The following is a 15,919-nucleotide window of genomic DNA, read 5'->3' on the forward strand; positions in this document are numbered from 1 at the left end:
TGAAGCAATGCTCAAACACTGTGCTAAGGAAAGCAGTCCAGAAACCTTATGATTTCCTTTGTCATAAACTTTAGGAAAAAAACAAACAACAACAAAACTACATTGCCACAACACTGGTCGCTCTAAGGCGCAAGGTTCCTAGGGGGCTAGCTTGTTTTGTAGTTTCTTTGCTTGCCATGACTTGAGCCTAGAACTGAACCCAGCCCCTGCTGTCGCGGTACAATAGCCTGTAAAACTCTCTCCGGCCGGCAGGGGTCCCGAGACCTCGCGGACCCCAGGTGTCTCCCCGAAGGTGCTTTCGAGGACCGGATGGCACCGCCAGGCCTGGCCGAGTTTACCCCAGCCGCCTCGCGAGCTTCTGGAACCACTCCAGTTCCGCTTCAACTTTTGGTTTCGATTCAGTCCGTGCAGAAACCTTGCGTTTCGATTCCCGCGAGGCGGCCCCACCCCCAGCTGCACTCGGAGCCCGGGCCATCCATTCACACCATCCACTCAAACCCCGTGCGACGCCCGGGCCAGCGACACCGCGGTCCCCCCAACCCACAGCGCCGTCCGTCGCAAGCGACCGCGGGAGCCCGCAATTATGGAGCCCAGGCGGCCGCGGAAGGCGAGGGGCGCCTCCGCGCGCTCGACCCCCCGACCGCAGCCCCAGCCCCCGCCCCGAACCCGGGCTTCCGCGCAGCTCTGGCTCTTCCCCGACGCCCCGGGGCTGCAGGGTGCGCTGCTCAGGCGGGCGGAGGCCACGCGTCAGCTGTGCTGCTCGCGGGGGCGCCTGGCGGTGCTGCAGCGCGGCGGGACCGGTGTGGAGGTGCACCAGCTGCCCGCGCGGAGCGACGGCGCCGGGAAGCACAGTGAGTGAGGACGCCCGCGGGCCGGACACGTTCTGGGGTCCCGGGCCCACATTCAAGGGGCTTCGGGACGCAGGGGAGAGGGCCGCGCCCCCTCGGTCATCCGGGTATGCGCGGGGCCGACTCCGTCAGCGTAGAGCCTGGCGCGGGACTCGCGGGCGTCGGCGACCCTCACGTCTGCGGGGAAGGCGGGGAGCCTCACCCCGCCGGGACCCCTCGGCGCTCCGCCTAGGTTCTGACCGGAGTGGTTTTCCTCAGTCCCGCAGTCACCGGATCGCCCCCGCCCCGGCCAGCACCCGGGGCGCTCAAGTTCGAGACCATCCAGGCACTTTAGTGGAACCCTGACCCAAAATACAATTTCAAAGAGGTCCGGAGAATGATCTCACTGCACCAGAATAAAACAAAAAAACCTGCCTTGCATATGTGAGGTTTTAGAAAACTTGATTATCTGTCTCAGAGTTATCCTTACTTTGCTCTTCTCCCATTTCCACATCCTCCAAAATGTTAAGTACTGTGGTTCTGATTTTACAGGTGGGAAAGTAAATGCTCACTCTTAATCTTTGGGATTTTGCTCATGTTGGAAGAAAATGGTTTTTTTACTGTTGTGCATTTGAGCAGCTTTTCAGTTTCTGTTGATCACTTGCATTCCTTTTTTTTTGGCAAATTGGCCCTTCATATTTATGCCCGAGTTTTAAAAAGAGGGTTGAGTCTTTGATCACTTAATTTGAAAGAGAGATGTGAATATTGAATAAAAAATAACCTTTTGCCTATCAAACGTGTTTTTCTTGCCTTAACTGTTGTTCACTTATTGCTTTCTATGCAAAATGTAAAGTTTTTAATAGTCTCAATTTTTCCACTTAAGGAAGGTGTGTAAAATTAGGAAGATGTTCACACTGGAAGATTTTTTAGATATGCTCAGATTCACAGTATTTCTAACATTTCATTTTTAAGTTAAAATTTTGTTAGAATTATTTTGATTTAAGCAGGGGATTTAGGTTTATATATTTGTTTTTCTCAATGCTTCCTTGAATAATTTTTCTGAAGTGATTTGAAAATCAAAACCAGGCCAACAAAACGTGGTTATAATCTTTTTTTCTTACGTGACTGCTTTTTTAAAAATTGTTGTTCTGCCATTATTTGTAATATGGTTTGGGTTTTGAGATTTTTATATGAGATTCTGTTTCCTACGAACCGAAGAGTGAAACAAGTTTAAATTTCATGAGCAAATTAAGATGAAATACTAACTAGTGAATAGTTTCAAATCCAAGATTTAGAAAAGGCCAAATATGCACTAACGTTGCTAAAAATTCTTTCTAGCCTCTTTTAAAATGGTCTTCCAAACACAATTCTTCCTGGTAATATAGGCAGCAACTTATAGTCAGAGAAGGCTAGAGATGTTAATTATTGTTTGTTTAATTTTGAACAGCATATGTGTTGGAATGCACAATGTATTTGGCCTTGAAATGTTTACATTGTCCTAAAATTACGCTTTTTAATAGACTCTCATTGGTCATTTGAAATCTGGTTTCTTTCAACATACTACACAAGAACATAAAATCAGATACTACTTAATTGGCAATTTTGAGCCTATTTCACTTAAAGAAATCAGTGTTTTTCAAATTAAAGTCCACTGGTAAGACAGTTGTTTATTCCTTATTTGCTGTGCATTTTAAAATTTTCTTAAAGAGAAATCCTATTAATTCAGAGACTCTCTAGTTGAACTTTTCCCAAGTATTTGAGGTATTATGATAACAAACCTTTGATAATAGTAGATAATGATCAGAGTGATGAGATCCTGGTTGAATTTGCTCTGCAGAGTACCTGAAATTAGGGAAAAAGATGAAGATTCACTCCTTGGACCAAGGAGCAGAGCACATGCTGGTTCTGTCCTCAGATGGAAAAGCCTTTGAGTACAGCTACAGCAAAGAACCTGCAAGGTGGGAATTGCTTTTCTCTTTCACGAGATATGATTAAATTTCACCCAAAGAACAGTAATAGTTTGTGTGAATACATGTTAACCCTATATGATTCCTGTCCTCTGCTTCATAAAGGAAAATCTTAAATGATGAAGTTTCCACTTACCAGTGAATACAGTACAAGCCAGTATATGTGCTTGGGCTGGTGTGTACTTTAAGCACTTAAATAAAATAATCAATTAATTCCCCTAGTGCCAAATAAGTCTTATCACTTACTTGAGCCTAGAGCAATTCTCTAAAGGTGTTTCCAGAAATAACAGTGTTTATCCTAAGCAAGGGAATGCAGTATTGTGGGGTGATATGTGAGACTTTCCCTTAGATCATATGAATTACAACTTATTTCCAACTTACATGTATTTTTCTATCACACAGTTGCTTAAGAGTATTTTTAAATGGGGCTGGGGATTTAGCTCAGCGGCATAAGCGCCTGCCTTGCAAAAGCAGGCAGTCGTGAGTTCGATCCCTGGTACCGATAAAAAACGAAAAAGACCAAAAAAAAAAAGAGTATTTTTAAATGATCTTATTACAATTATACAATGTTATGATCTTCTAAAAATGACTAAAATGTATATTTTTATGATTTCAGATATCCTGAATGTAGTGGAATAAAGGTTTTTTTCCTTGCATTTCATTAGTAATTACATACACAGTTCCAAATCCATGTTGTAATTTTCATATGGTGGTTAATATAAAATATGCTTTCTCTCATCAGATTTCAAAGCATTTTACAAGAAAAAGATATAATTCATGTTGCATGTGGAGATTATCATTCTCTTGCCCTCTCAAAAGGTACTTTTCTGGAGCCTTATTTTTTAAAACTAGTAAGTATGTGTGTAAAACCAGTTGAGTGCTCTTTTGTAACAGGAAAAAATAAAATTTTGAGTTTTATATGGTTTGGTGTATTGTTCTTAATGGAGCTGGAAATGAGAATTATTGGATATATAAAATCTTCAGGTTCCCAGAATTGCTATTCCTACATTTTGTTTCATTCTTGTATTTTTTAAATAAGATACAGTGAAAGTTTTATAAACAGTCAAAAGCCATGGGTGGTTGTGATGGTGGTGATCTGTTTGGTTTTCTTTTTGGTTTGAGGAGTCTCAGAGTCTAACTGTTGCCCATGTTGGCTTTGAACTCCAGAGCTATCTGCCTCAGCCTCCTAAGTAGCTTATTTTCCAGACTCAAATTACCATTCCAAGTTCAAAATTATTCTTTGCAGAATTTGATCCAGGCCTAGATCACCACTGCCAATACTTCCCCTTTTTCTGCACTCTTCTACCTCCTTGGGAGGAGCTCAAATCCCCTAGTTCTGCTCTACAAGCCTTGAGTGTATTTTGACACCACCTTTAGAATTCTGCAATTCTCCCCATGCCCTTCAGTATCTCCCAGCCCTATCAGACATGAAATAGAAGTAGGTAATATAGACTGCATCCTAAAGAAACTTGACTGTGAACGAGATCATTAATACAGCAAAGTGACTGACGGAAATTCAGGCCTAAGGTAATATTTGTTTTTAAAAAATGGAAATATGTCAGTAAACTAAATGGAAACCAGGATGAGAGGGAAATAAATAAGCATTTGACCTTCCCCAAAGGCTCTGTAAAGGCTTCACACTGAGCTGAAAATCATGGTCATTGGCCTCGTCCATTCTGGAAGAGATTGTTCATGTTGAGTATCTTCCAGGGCAGATTAGGAATATGAGACAGACCTACCCTGTCTTCATGAATTCCAGGGTCTGGTGGTGTATGTGTGTGCCTGGTGAGGAAAGGGGCTATCTATGGTTTGCTAAATCTGCTCGGCAGAGAGGCTGTAACCTAACTGGGGAGGTTGAGGCTGGAGAGTTACAAGTTATAGACCACTCTGTGTAACATAATGCAATTCTTTTAAAAATTATAAATTATAATCAGAATGAGAGATGAAGATGTAGCAAGGGAATTAGTTGTCTTCATATCTTCTTCCTCATAGCTGATAAGAGTCTTGATAATTGTGTTTGAAGGACAGGCTCCCTAATAAAAACATACCCTGTATAGCATATTACAAAGAGTTACTCAGCAAACCGTTGACTCTCTGATGTATATTTTTAGAGTCCCTTGGGTATCAGTGACTCCATTAGATAATATTTTAAAACATTGTTGAAAAATATGCTGCATATATTCAACTGATAGAAGAAATTCACTGTTTAAGGTACTGAGACAGGGTTTCACTATTTCACCTAGTCTGATTTTGAACTCATGAACAGAGGGATCCTCCCTCCTCAGCATTCTGAGTAGCTGGGATTACAGTTAATCACCACCTTTCCTGGCTTCAAGTGGACTTTTAATTAGCTTATTTAGGATCTTTAGACATCAGAAAGGAAAAAAAAACTAGTTCTAGATTTTATTTTCATAGAGGTAGACTATATTTGATTTTTATGGGCCTACTATGTAGATTTTTCTTTAAATAAGTGCAAGGTATGGTCAACAAATATGACAAGTGTTTTGATTTTTAAAAATTTGCTACTTAGGAGGATACATTATCTTTACTCCCTGTCAAAATATTCTCCCTCCCTTAGCCCGTTGTTCTTCCCACTTTCTGGAAGTCCTCTCATTAAATGTCTTCAGTTGCACTGTCCTGGGGGCCACAGTATCCTGAATCGATTCAAAACATTTACTTTTCATGGTCATTTTGAATTTGAAAAAGAACCAGAAATCACACACTGCAGGAATTCATGAATAAGGTGAATGAAGAAACACTATATTGTTTTTATTTGACAGAAATTACCTTAAATGATTAATCAACAACAGTATGATCAACAAATACAGTGGAAGTTTAAATTAGAAAATTTACAACAGTAAAAGCCATATTACCATTAATCTCCTTCAAAATGTTTCCACATCCTGTGAGCATATTTAGCCCATCATTCTTGGCAATGGATGTTTTCCTATAGTTTTTTTAAATTTAAACATTCACCTTAGCTTTCATTCAACCTTTCTGTTTCTTTATTCTGATTAACGTATATTCAGGTAGTTTCATTGTATCCCGAAAATGGGGATAAGGAATTAGAAATTTATACTGTGCGGTCTATATAATACCCAGTAGTAATGTCTGCTGTGCTTGAAAGTTAGTAAGACAGGGGGCTGGGGATTTAGCTCAGCGGCATGAGGGCCTGCTTTGTAAGCAGGCAGTCGTGAGTTCGATCCCTGGTACCGATAAAAATGAAAAAGACCAAAAAAAAAAAAAAAAAAAGAAAGTTAGTAAGACAGCACTTTCTCTGCTTGCATCAAGGTGGTGAGCTCTTTGCCTGGGGACAGAATTTATATGGACAGCTCGGAATTGGAATGATATCTCCCTCAGCCCTCACACCACAGGCCGTGCAGAGCCTAACAGGAGTCCCCTTGGTCCAGATTTCTGCCGGAGAAGCCCACAGCATGGCCTTATCCATGTCCGGAAACATGTACTCGTGGGGGAAAAATGATTGTGGACAACTCGGCCTGGGCCACACCAAGAGTATGAAATATTTTCAAATCCATATTATCTATAAGTGTATAGGTTAGATTGGAGGCAGATGGAGCATAGACACTGCTGTCTGTAAGTGGTTCAGATCCTCCCTTTTGCACTGTTCTTCCTGATTTCTTTCTTTGTCTTCAGAACATAGTTGGTCCTAGAGACATACACAGTGTGGAAGTTGTTACCATAATTGAGACAGGTTTTCTGTGTGTGTGAGATGGGAAAGGGATTAGGGACCAGAATACCTGGATCCTGACTCCCACTTTGTGGTTTAGTTGCTTCAGGGCCTTCTTGTCATTGACTTCTCTAGGCCTGATTTCCTTTTTCTTGAAAGTGATAAGTCTAGAAGAAATTACCTCAAAGTTGTCTTTGTTGTTAAAATTGATTCATATGTTGTTACAAAAGCATATGAAAAATCTTGCTTAGGAACTCATCATACCCTGATCTCATTCTATAAGGCATATATTTTGTTTCTGCACACGTCAAAACCTCAAATTCCTTGTATTGAGGATAAGTCAAAAGTTTTCATGGTCGAAGCAACTAACTAGGGTTCTTTTTTGTAAGAAACACTGCTGCCTCATTGTGTTAGTGTATACAGTCTTGTAAATCACTGGTCAAACATCCTGTACCTGATAGTACAATCTAATTATAATGGATAACCCGTAAGTCAATACTAACAAAAATGTTCAAAGAAGGAAAAGACTAAAGGGGCAGTTAAATTACTTTTGCTGATCTCTGAGTGTAAGGAAAATAATCCTGAAGGAAGTAAAAGGTAATGTGAGGTAAGGATACTGCATTAGAACATTCAAGAGGGAAAAAAAAGAATATGGTCATCAAAAGTAATACTAGCACTGAGAATGTAGCTCGGTGGTAGAGCTCAGCATACGTGAGTCCTGGATTCCATCCCCAGGGCTGCAAACCAAAAAATCTGTTATAGGCAAGATTTGAAAATATCAGATGTGTAGCAATTAAAGTTAATTAAATCAGGGGAAAAAGAAAGGAGTGGGGTCTGGGAAATGGCTTGACCCTTTTGCAGCTGGAGCCTCAGCTTTAGCCCTAGAGCTTTGTTGTCAGAATGGGGTGGAAACTGACTATTGCAGGTTGAAGGGAAGCAGTCTGGGTGACTGCAGTGTGAAACTCAGCCTTTCTTTTTGGCCGCTTTAGCTGTTCTTTCCCCTCACAGATACTGATTCTCCTTCCCTTGTCGACATACCAGACAATCAGAAAGTTGAGTTTTTGGCTTGTGGGGGCGCTCACACTGCCCTCCTCACACAGGTGAGTGTGCTCCATCTGCTTTGTGCTTGTGCAGGAACAGTGTGTGGGCAGTTGGTGTTTCCCTAGGTGGAAATCACTCCCTCTGCCTGTGAGGCTGGCCTGTGATCTGGGAGCTTTCCTTCCTTGCTACCTAGTCACGGATGCAGAGGCATAAGGATGAACATGACTTGTGTGTGGTGCTTTTGTAGCATTTGACACGAAGTTCATTTCCCTTAGGATGGGCTGATGTTCACCTTTGGTGCTGGAAAATATGGGCAGCTTGGTCACAATTCAACAAAGAATGAACTAAGACCCTGTTTGGTGACTGAACTCCTGGGAAATAGAGTGACCCAGATAGCATGTGGAAGGTAAGTTGTAAAGTGTCAGTGAATATTAATAAAATCGATGTACTAAACAGCTATTTCAGTGAAATTTTTATCATCTTTGTGATATAAATCCCTGACATTTTCCAGTGAAGATATTTAATTTACATAATTCATCATAACTTTAATATGCATATTCATTTGCATTGATTTTAATTTTTATTCCTTTGGCTTATGGGGTACTGAGCCCTAGGACTCTTGACAAGGTAATCACATGCTTTTCCACAGGGCTGTCTCCCAAGCCTAATTTTTGTAAATAAACAAGTAAGAGTACCCTTTCTATTGCCTCCTTAGTGAAATACTTTTGTAACTATTCAGGCACACCTTCTTTGTTTTGTTTAGCCAGACCTCACTTTTTGTTCCAAGCTGGCCTTGAACTCCCTATGTAGCCCAGGCTGACCTGGAACTACATGGGGCCTGTCGATGTCCGCTCCCGGCCGGCAGGAAGGACACACGACAAAGTCTGGCGGTGGACAACCTTTTTTTTTATTTTCCTTTTCTGTACAGCCTGCCCTGGGATCGCTCCCAGCCGAAGCCTCCTTTGGTCCGCTCCCCTCGGCTCCTTCTGGGCTTCTACTTCCGGGCTTCTTCTTCCCCCCCAGGGGTGGCACCAGTATATATACGGATACAGTGTCCAATCATGTTAAAGTAAGCAAGGCAAGCTGATTGGCTAACATCATCAGTTGCCAGGCAGACTATATTGTTGAGCGGGTTGCTTACGCGGTAAGCAGGAAAATAACATGCTCGATGGGAGGGGTAATCTACCTCAGGCTTTACTCTTTACTACAGGCCTCACGTCCGCCAAGTGAGGCGACCGGGCTCGGGGCTGCGGCTCCCAACATCTCCCCCTTTTTTATTTTTTATGAATGTGCGCATCGTAGCCCTTCCTGGACTGGGTGCAGAGGCTTATGCCCTATGCGTAGGCCCACCGTAGGTCCTTGGCTTAGACCCTGGTCGGCCGTCCCATGGTTTGCCAAGGCCCTGAGGCCCTCGTCCTTTTTCTAGGGCCAGGCACAAACTGGACGGAACCTGGATGCACACAAGCTTGCACTCATTTCCTCTCCGTAAAGAAATCCCCTCGGAGAGAAATTTAGACCTGGGCAGCATCTAACAGTCCAGCGGCTTACGTGCAGGATGGGGTAGGGCCTGGCTTGGGTTGAGTCGCACCGGGGGAGTACGCTCTTACCCGTCATTGACTCTCCTACCCAGCTATGTCATAATTTTTTAGAGGAGGAGTGTGGGAAGCTCACCACCCCTAGACTCGGTCGTAGGCTAGGCGAGCGAGCCATGCATATGCCTGAGGATCTTCTTGTCCATTTCGGGCTACCGCTATTTCTATTCATCTTGTTGGTTGGTCTGTGATGGATCTCCGGTAGGGCAGGTCTGATCTTCAGTCGAGGGCTTTGTCGCCCGTGTCAGTCTCTCCGGTACCCACAGTGGTTCTCGTCCCGATTCCTGTGGGAAAACACAAACCGCGCCTCGGTTCCAGCTGACCACTGGATCCGGGCCCATCCATTGTCCTGTCAGGGCATCTTTCCACTTCACCCACCCTTTATGGTTGGGGGAAGGGTTGCAGTGCTCCACGGCTGGGGAGCAATTATCATTATTTAAATTTAAAAAATTGTGTGTGAATAGTGCCATGGATAATCGTGCCTTTGGGGCCAGGCCTTGGCCTACTCCCCCTTTTTGTTTTTGTAAAATTTCTTTGAGGCTTCTATGAGCCCTCTCAATGATTCCTTGACCTTGGGGATTGTATGGGATACCATGTTTTAATTGAACCTCCATCATTTTGCAGAACTCATTGAAGGCTTTGCCTATATAGGCTGGTCCATTATCAGTTTTTAATATTTTTGGTTTGCCCCATGCGGCCCAAGCCGCCAGGCAATGATTGATCACATTAGACACTTTTTCACCTGTTTCTGCTGTTGCGAATATGACGTGAGAACAGGTGTCTGTGGAAACATGAACATATTTAAGAGTCCCAAACTCCTGTATATGTGTGATGTCCATCTGCCAAACATCACCAGGGATCAAACCTCGAGGGTTTACTCCCATCGGTATGGCAGGTTTGTATGTGGCACAGGAGTCACATAGTCGCACGATATCTCGTGCATCTGCTCTGGAAACATGGAAATGGTTTGCTAGTGTCCTGGCATTGACATGAAACTTATCATGGAAGGCACGGGCTCGCTCGATTGGTGTTAGTAAGGTAAAAATCCATAACGGGCGAGTGGCAGTATCAGCAGCCGCATTCCCCTGTGCCATGGGCCCCGGCAGGGATGTATGTGCTCTTATGTGGGTGGTGAAGACCTTATGGTGTCTGTTCTGAAGCAATGTCTGGATAGGCAGGAACACTAATATAAGTCTGGAGGCGACACTGAGGTCCACACCTGCTGACCCAGGGGTGGCCCTTGTTGAAGGCTGCCATCCTGAGCTGTCCTGTCTCTGGGGCGGGGGCCCGCCTGTGAAGGGGGCCCCCTCTGGCCGTTTTTTGGCCCTCTAGCATCTCGTCCACAAATACGGTTGCCCTGAGCATCAAAGACCGACCTACACTCCTCAGCTTTGTGTGATCCCCTCTTGCATCGCCCACAAACATATGGTTCTTCATTCCTAGGGCGAGGCCTAGCATCTGCATTGTTTGGGCAATGACGTTTAATGTGTCCTGGCTCCCCGCAGGCAAAACACCCTTTAGCCTTACATTCCCCTTCTAACCCGCGAGGTCCCCTCTGCTGTACAGCCGCAGCCAGGAGAGCAGCCACTCCCGAGTTGGAGAGCGGCCCCCCTATCTCTCTACATATCCTAATCCAGGCGTTGAGGTCCTTGTTCTTATGAGGAGCTATCGCTGCCTTGCACTCCTTTGTACATTGCTCAAAAATCAGCTGCCTTACCAGCGGTCGAGCCACTCCCGGATCAGAAAATATCTTATCGGCAGCATCTTGCATTCGGGCCACAAAGTCAACAAATGGCTCTGTGGTACCCTGAATTACTGGGAAAGAACCCTGCGACTCCTTATCGAGCGACTTAGGCTCCTGACAGCTGGTCTCTTTGGCCTCCTTGCCATTCAACTTTCCCTCGTCCTCGGAGTCAGACGACTCCGAGGCTAGAGCCCCGTCCTTCTCCTTAGCATCTTTGTTCCCCTTGACGGGCCCCTCTCGGGAGCTCCCCAACTGGGCCTGCTCAAATACCCTGCGTACTTTTGTAAGCTCTTGAGAGCTTTCTCCACAACCACCCTCGCTCTTAATGTTACTACCTAGCATGTTTCCCATTTTTTAATATGTTACTCACCGCGTGAGGCCCAAGGAATCCGCCACTTACGCGTGAGCCTGAGGGGAGTCTAAAAGCCCTGTAGGTGCGCGCCACCCAGAGCCCAGGCTTATCCCCAACTCACCTGTCTTGCAGCTCTGTACTGGAGCGTTGTCCGCTGTCACGTCTCGGGGGTGATCAGTCCCCGTGCGGGCCTCCAAATGTCGATGTCCGCTCCCGGCCGGCAGGAAGGACACACGACAAAGTCTGGCGGTGGACAACCTTTTTTTTTATTTTCCTTTTCTGTACAGCCTGCCCTGGGATCACTCCCAGCCGAAGCCTCCTTTGGTCCGCTCCCCGCGGCTCCTTCTGGGCTTCTACTTCCGGGCTTCTTCTTCCCCCCCAGGGGTGGCACCAGTATATATACGGATACAGTGTCCAATCATGTTAAAGTAAGCAAGGCAAGCTGATTGGCTAACATCATCAGTTGCCAGGCAGACTATATTGTTGAGCGGGTTGCTTACGCGGTAAGCAGGAAACTAACGTGCTCGATGGGAGGGGTAATCTACCTCAGGCTTTACTCTTTACTACAGGCCTCACGTCCGCCAAGTGAGGCGACCGGGCTCGGGGCTGCGGCTCCCAACAGGGGCCCACCGTTATAGCCCACCATCAGGTACACTTTTATCCTTTAGGTAAATAAGTCATTATGTATTTATTTGGAAAAAAATTAGTATGGATTATAAGGATTATTCACTAATCACCATTTTATAACTCTTTAGAACCAGTTAATATTTTAGTTATCTAAATATTTTTAATTTTCTTTTTTTTTTTTTTTTTTTTTTTTTGTCTTTTTTCCTTTTTATTGGTACCAGGGATCGAACTCACGACTGCCTGCTTGCAAGGCAGGCGCTTATGCCGCTGAGCTAAATCCCCAGCCCCAATATTTTTAATTTTCTAAGGATGTTTGTTTCACAGAATATAAATTACGTACTCTGTCAGGTTAAAAAATTAGAAGCAAACAATGGTTTACATTTTAAAATAGACCATTAAAAACAGTGTAAACTGGGCATGGTGGCCTCACTTCTGTAATGCTAGGCAGGAGGCTGAGGCAGAAGAATACTATGAGTTCAGGGCAGCCTGAACTACATAATAAGACCTGGCTGGATAAATTAAAAAAGTACCTACATACATAGATACAATCCATATGTATATCTTACAGTGAATTCATGTAACACTAGTTCCCTGATCCTTTGACTTCATCTTCCTCATTTCTATTTTCTTATTGTTTTGTTTTGGCCACTGACCACAGTAGCAGTAGGGTTGGGGCCTAGAACATGGTAATAATGACTATTTGGTAAGATTAGTTTTATTGTTTGCCCTTTCAGTTGACTCTCATTATTCCTAACACTAAGATGAAGATTTCAGCCCTGGAATTTGAGGCTTTCACTCTGCATAGGCCTGAATACTAAGGGTATGACTGGGAGACTGGTGGAGATGGAGGATAGGATTCTAAATCTTAAGATAATGATCTTTAGTAATGAGGTCTAAAGTAAGTGATGCAACAGTTAACTTTCACACTGCTCTGTTCACATTAAAGTGTAAGTGTTAAAGGTATGAAAATAAATATTCTTGGGAATTTTTATTTTCACAGCTCGATTTTTATATATAAAAGCAAAAAATTCCATTATGTGGTTTCTCTTTGTTCATCACATTTAGCAGTCCAGTTTTTACTTTTGTTTTTTTCTAGCGGTACTGGGAGTGAACCCAGGGCTTTTGCTCTGAGATACATCCTCAGCCCTTTTTGTTTTTGGAGGTGTTTTGTTTGTTTTGAGACAGATTGCTTCGACTTTGCAATCCTCCTGCCTCAGCTTTCCAGACAGCTGGGATTACATGTGTGCACCAGTATGTCACATTTTCAGCTCACTTCCTCACACTTGGATTATGGAAGTTGGTAGGGTTAAGAGGTGCAGTAGTTTATCCTAGACACACTTGTTCTTTTGAGCAGTTTTTCCTTACTCAATTTAAATTCAAACTCTGAATATGGCTTCATCTGTGAGCTCCTGAAATCCTTCATATTAAAAATAAACTGAACATAACTTTCAGTTAACATATTTCCTTAAATGGATAATACTAATGTAGACCAGGTTAGGGAGTAAGATTCTCTTAACTAAAGAGACGTCTTCTTAATGTATACCTCATTCAGTACATCTTCATCAAGAAAGTGTTAAAACCATGTTAGATTTTTCCCAGCAATTCCTTCAAATGTTACACATTTCAAGAGAAGAAGCCAGGTAGAGTTAGCTTAAATGCTGTCAGGGAGAATTCACTGGAAGACTCAAAGAACTTCCTGGAAGCTGGTAACTCAGTCAGATTTATTACAAGCAAAGTACACCATTAGTAACAATCAAAGGAACATAGATGGAGGAGTTTAGGAAGAGCCCCAATGCTGAGTTTCTGGTTGTTGACTCCCCTTTGTAGCTTTTGAAAGGTGTTACTTCTTCTAGTCTGATCACCTTGTCCAGAGTTTTTATCCAGGGTTTGTTGCTTAGAGATTGACTGAATCTTTACCACATTGAACTCAGTCTCTAGCCCCTCCCTCTCATCAAAGTCCAGAAGACATTATGAGCCACCTGCCAGGTGTAGTCCCCTGGCTTCATCGAAGACACCCCTGTATCACTGAGATACACAGTAAGACTTTCTAAATTACTCCCTATAAATTAGGCACAAGGTGACCAGACTGCTCTTTGAGCAACACCAGTGAGGAACCAATGCGTAAGTCAGTAAGAAAATTCCTGTGAGAAGGTCCTTGGGCAATAGAGTGAGAGCTCAGAGAAGATCAGCTAATTCAGTCTTTTGGGGAGGCTTCCAGGGCACAGTGCCTGTCAAGCTGTCACTTGAAAAAGGAGTAACAAGTTGTTATGGTTTGTGACTAGATGTTCCCCGCAAAATCATATGGGGTCATAGATTTGTTTTTCAGAAGTGGATGAATCTAGACTGTGTGATTGATTCATAGCATAATGCTGGGATTAAGGCTGGGTGATTTCCGGATCAGTCTACTGAATGAATTGGCACCACCCTAATTCCAATTGAGTAAATACAGTATAAGAGACAAAAAGAGACTTTCCTTTCTCTCTTGTTGCTTTTGCTGTCTTCTACCACCATAAACTGTTGCCCCTCTGCTATGTGCCACCCTGGCTTGTAGCTACCTGATTATTGCTAGGAACCTCTATAAACTATGAGCTAAGGAACCTTTTTCCCCTTTAACTTTGGGTATTTTGTCTTAGCAACAAGAAAAGTAACTAAGACCCAGACGAGGAGAGATGTCCACAAAACAGGGAACACTATTCACTAGTGTCTGTTGTCATGGTTCTGAGTAGATTTGACACATTGATTTCTTGGTCTCCATATGGATTTTATCCTTGAAGAGTTAGTTTCACTATTTTTGAGTAACCTTATTTTGGCAGTTTGCAGTATTGCTAAATATTCTGATTATTGGGAATAACTGAGCACTGACAATAGTGTATGCTTCTATTTAACAGGTGGCACACACTTGCTTATGTCTCTGATTTGGGCAAGGCCTTTTCCTTTGGACTTGGAGAAGAAGGACAATTAGGAAATGGTAGAAAATGTACTCAGCTGATACCACTGCCCATGAAATCACCATCAAATGAAGAGCTCCAGTTTGGTAAATTCTCTTGGACAATGAGATCTAGTACAATACTACACCTTGTTAGAGAAAGTAACTTTTCCAAGAATATGATTTGACAAGGAAAGCAATGTGCACATATGAAGGGGGTTTCTCTCAATGTTGGCTTCATGTGTTTAAATAATTTAAAGCATTTAATTTACCTTCTTAAGTCAAAATAACCATGATTTTCTTGTTACTCTTTCAAAATAGGATTAACGTAAATTGGAGCATTGACAAAGTAAAACAGACTAAAGGCATTTAGAGACACAGGGTATCTTGATTTCAGTTTGTCAGAAACTTAAGTGCAGGCTGATTGGTTTTCCTGCTGGTTTCATCGATCCATGATCCTTTAAAACCCTTAGAATGCTAAGCAGCTCACACACATACAGACTTACCTGTGCCCCAGATTTAGCTGTGTTGTTGTCCTTGTGGTGTTTTGGGGGGTGTATTCTCTCACCTCCATTTCACTGGAAGGTGAGAGAGAGCAAAGCCAGTTCCTTAAAGCCTCTAGCTCACAGCCAGGGAATGGTTTGACTGCACTGGAACCATACAGTGTAACCCAGAACCTAAGCTCTACAGTGCTGTGTTAAAAGCACCTTGGAGCAACTTTGTTGCTTATTTCTGAACTCTTAGAAGAGTTAGAATGGCACACACTTGTAACCCCAGCATTGAAGGCTAAAGCAGGAGGATCACTATGAATTTGAGGCCAGCGTGGGCTACATAATGAGTTTAAAGCAGTGATTACAAACCTCAGGCTTTTAGTGATTAAAAAAAATCCAGGGATTTAGCTCAGTGGTGTAAAAGCAGTAATAATCCCAGCACTTGTGAGGCTGAGGCAAGAGGATTACTGTGAGGTCAAGGCCAGGCTGAACTACATAGAAAGACCTTGTTTCAAAAAAAAGAAAGAAAACTTAGAATTTCTCATTTATTCTGAGAAACTAAGCAGTGGAATAAATTCCTTAACCAGTTCATATTTATCTTCAAATTCTTAGAGTTTTATTCTTCACAATCATTGGTTAAATCTTGAGATGGTAGATTTTAGGT

At 43.1% G+C, this 15,919-nt stretch overlaps 1 protein-coding gene across 1 annotated transcript in view; it reads left to right on the forward strand.

The window, feature by feature from the left end:
• Herc5 (HECT and RLD domain containing E3 ubiquitin protein ligase 5) overlaps positions 1-15,919 on the forward strand; it is a 57,565-nt gene that overhangs the window by 4,095 nt on the left and 37,551 nt on the right. Inside the window, exons 2-8 of the mRNA XM_063246671.1 lie at positions 253-851; positions 2,665-2,785; positions 3,537-3,613; positions 6,086-6,307; positions 7,491-7,582; positions 7,799-7,929; positions 14,727-14,872. Of these exons, the coding sequence (XP_063102741.1) occupies positions 253-851; positions 2,665-2,785; positions 3,537-3,613; positions 6,086-6,307; positions 7,491-7,582; positions 7,799-7,929; positions 14,727-14,872 (1,388 nt within the window). The remainder of the gene's footprint in view (positions 1-252; positions 852-2,664; positions 2,786-3,536; positions 3,614-6,085; positions 6,308-7,490; positions 7,583-7,798; positions 7,930-14,726; positions 14,873-15,919) is intronic.

Source organism: Cavia porcellus, unplaced genomic scaffold (genome assembly GCF_034190915.1).
Source record: "Cavia porcellus strain 051 isolate PalLab524CR breed Dunkin Hartley unplaced genomic scaffold, mCavPor4.1 scaffold_4, whole genome shotgun sequence".
NCBI lineage: Eukaryota > Metazoa > Chordata > Mammalia > Rodentia > Caviidae > Cavia > Cavia porcellus.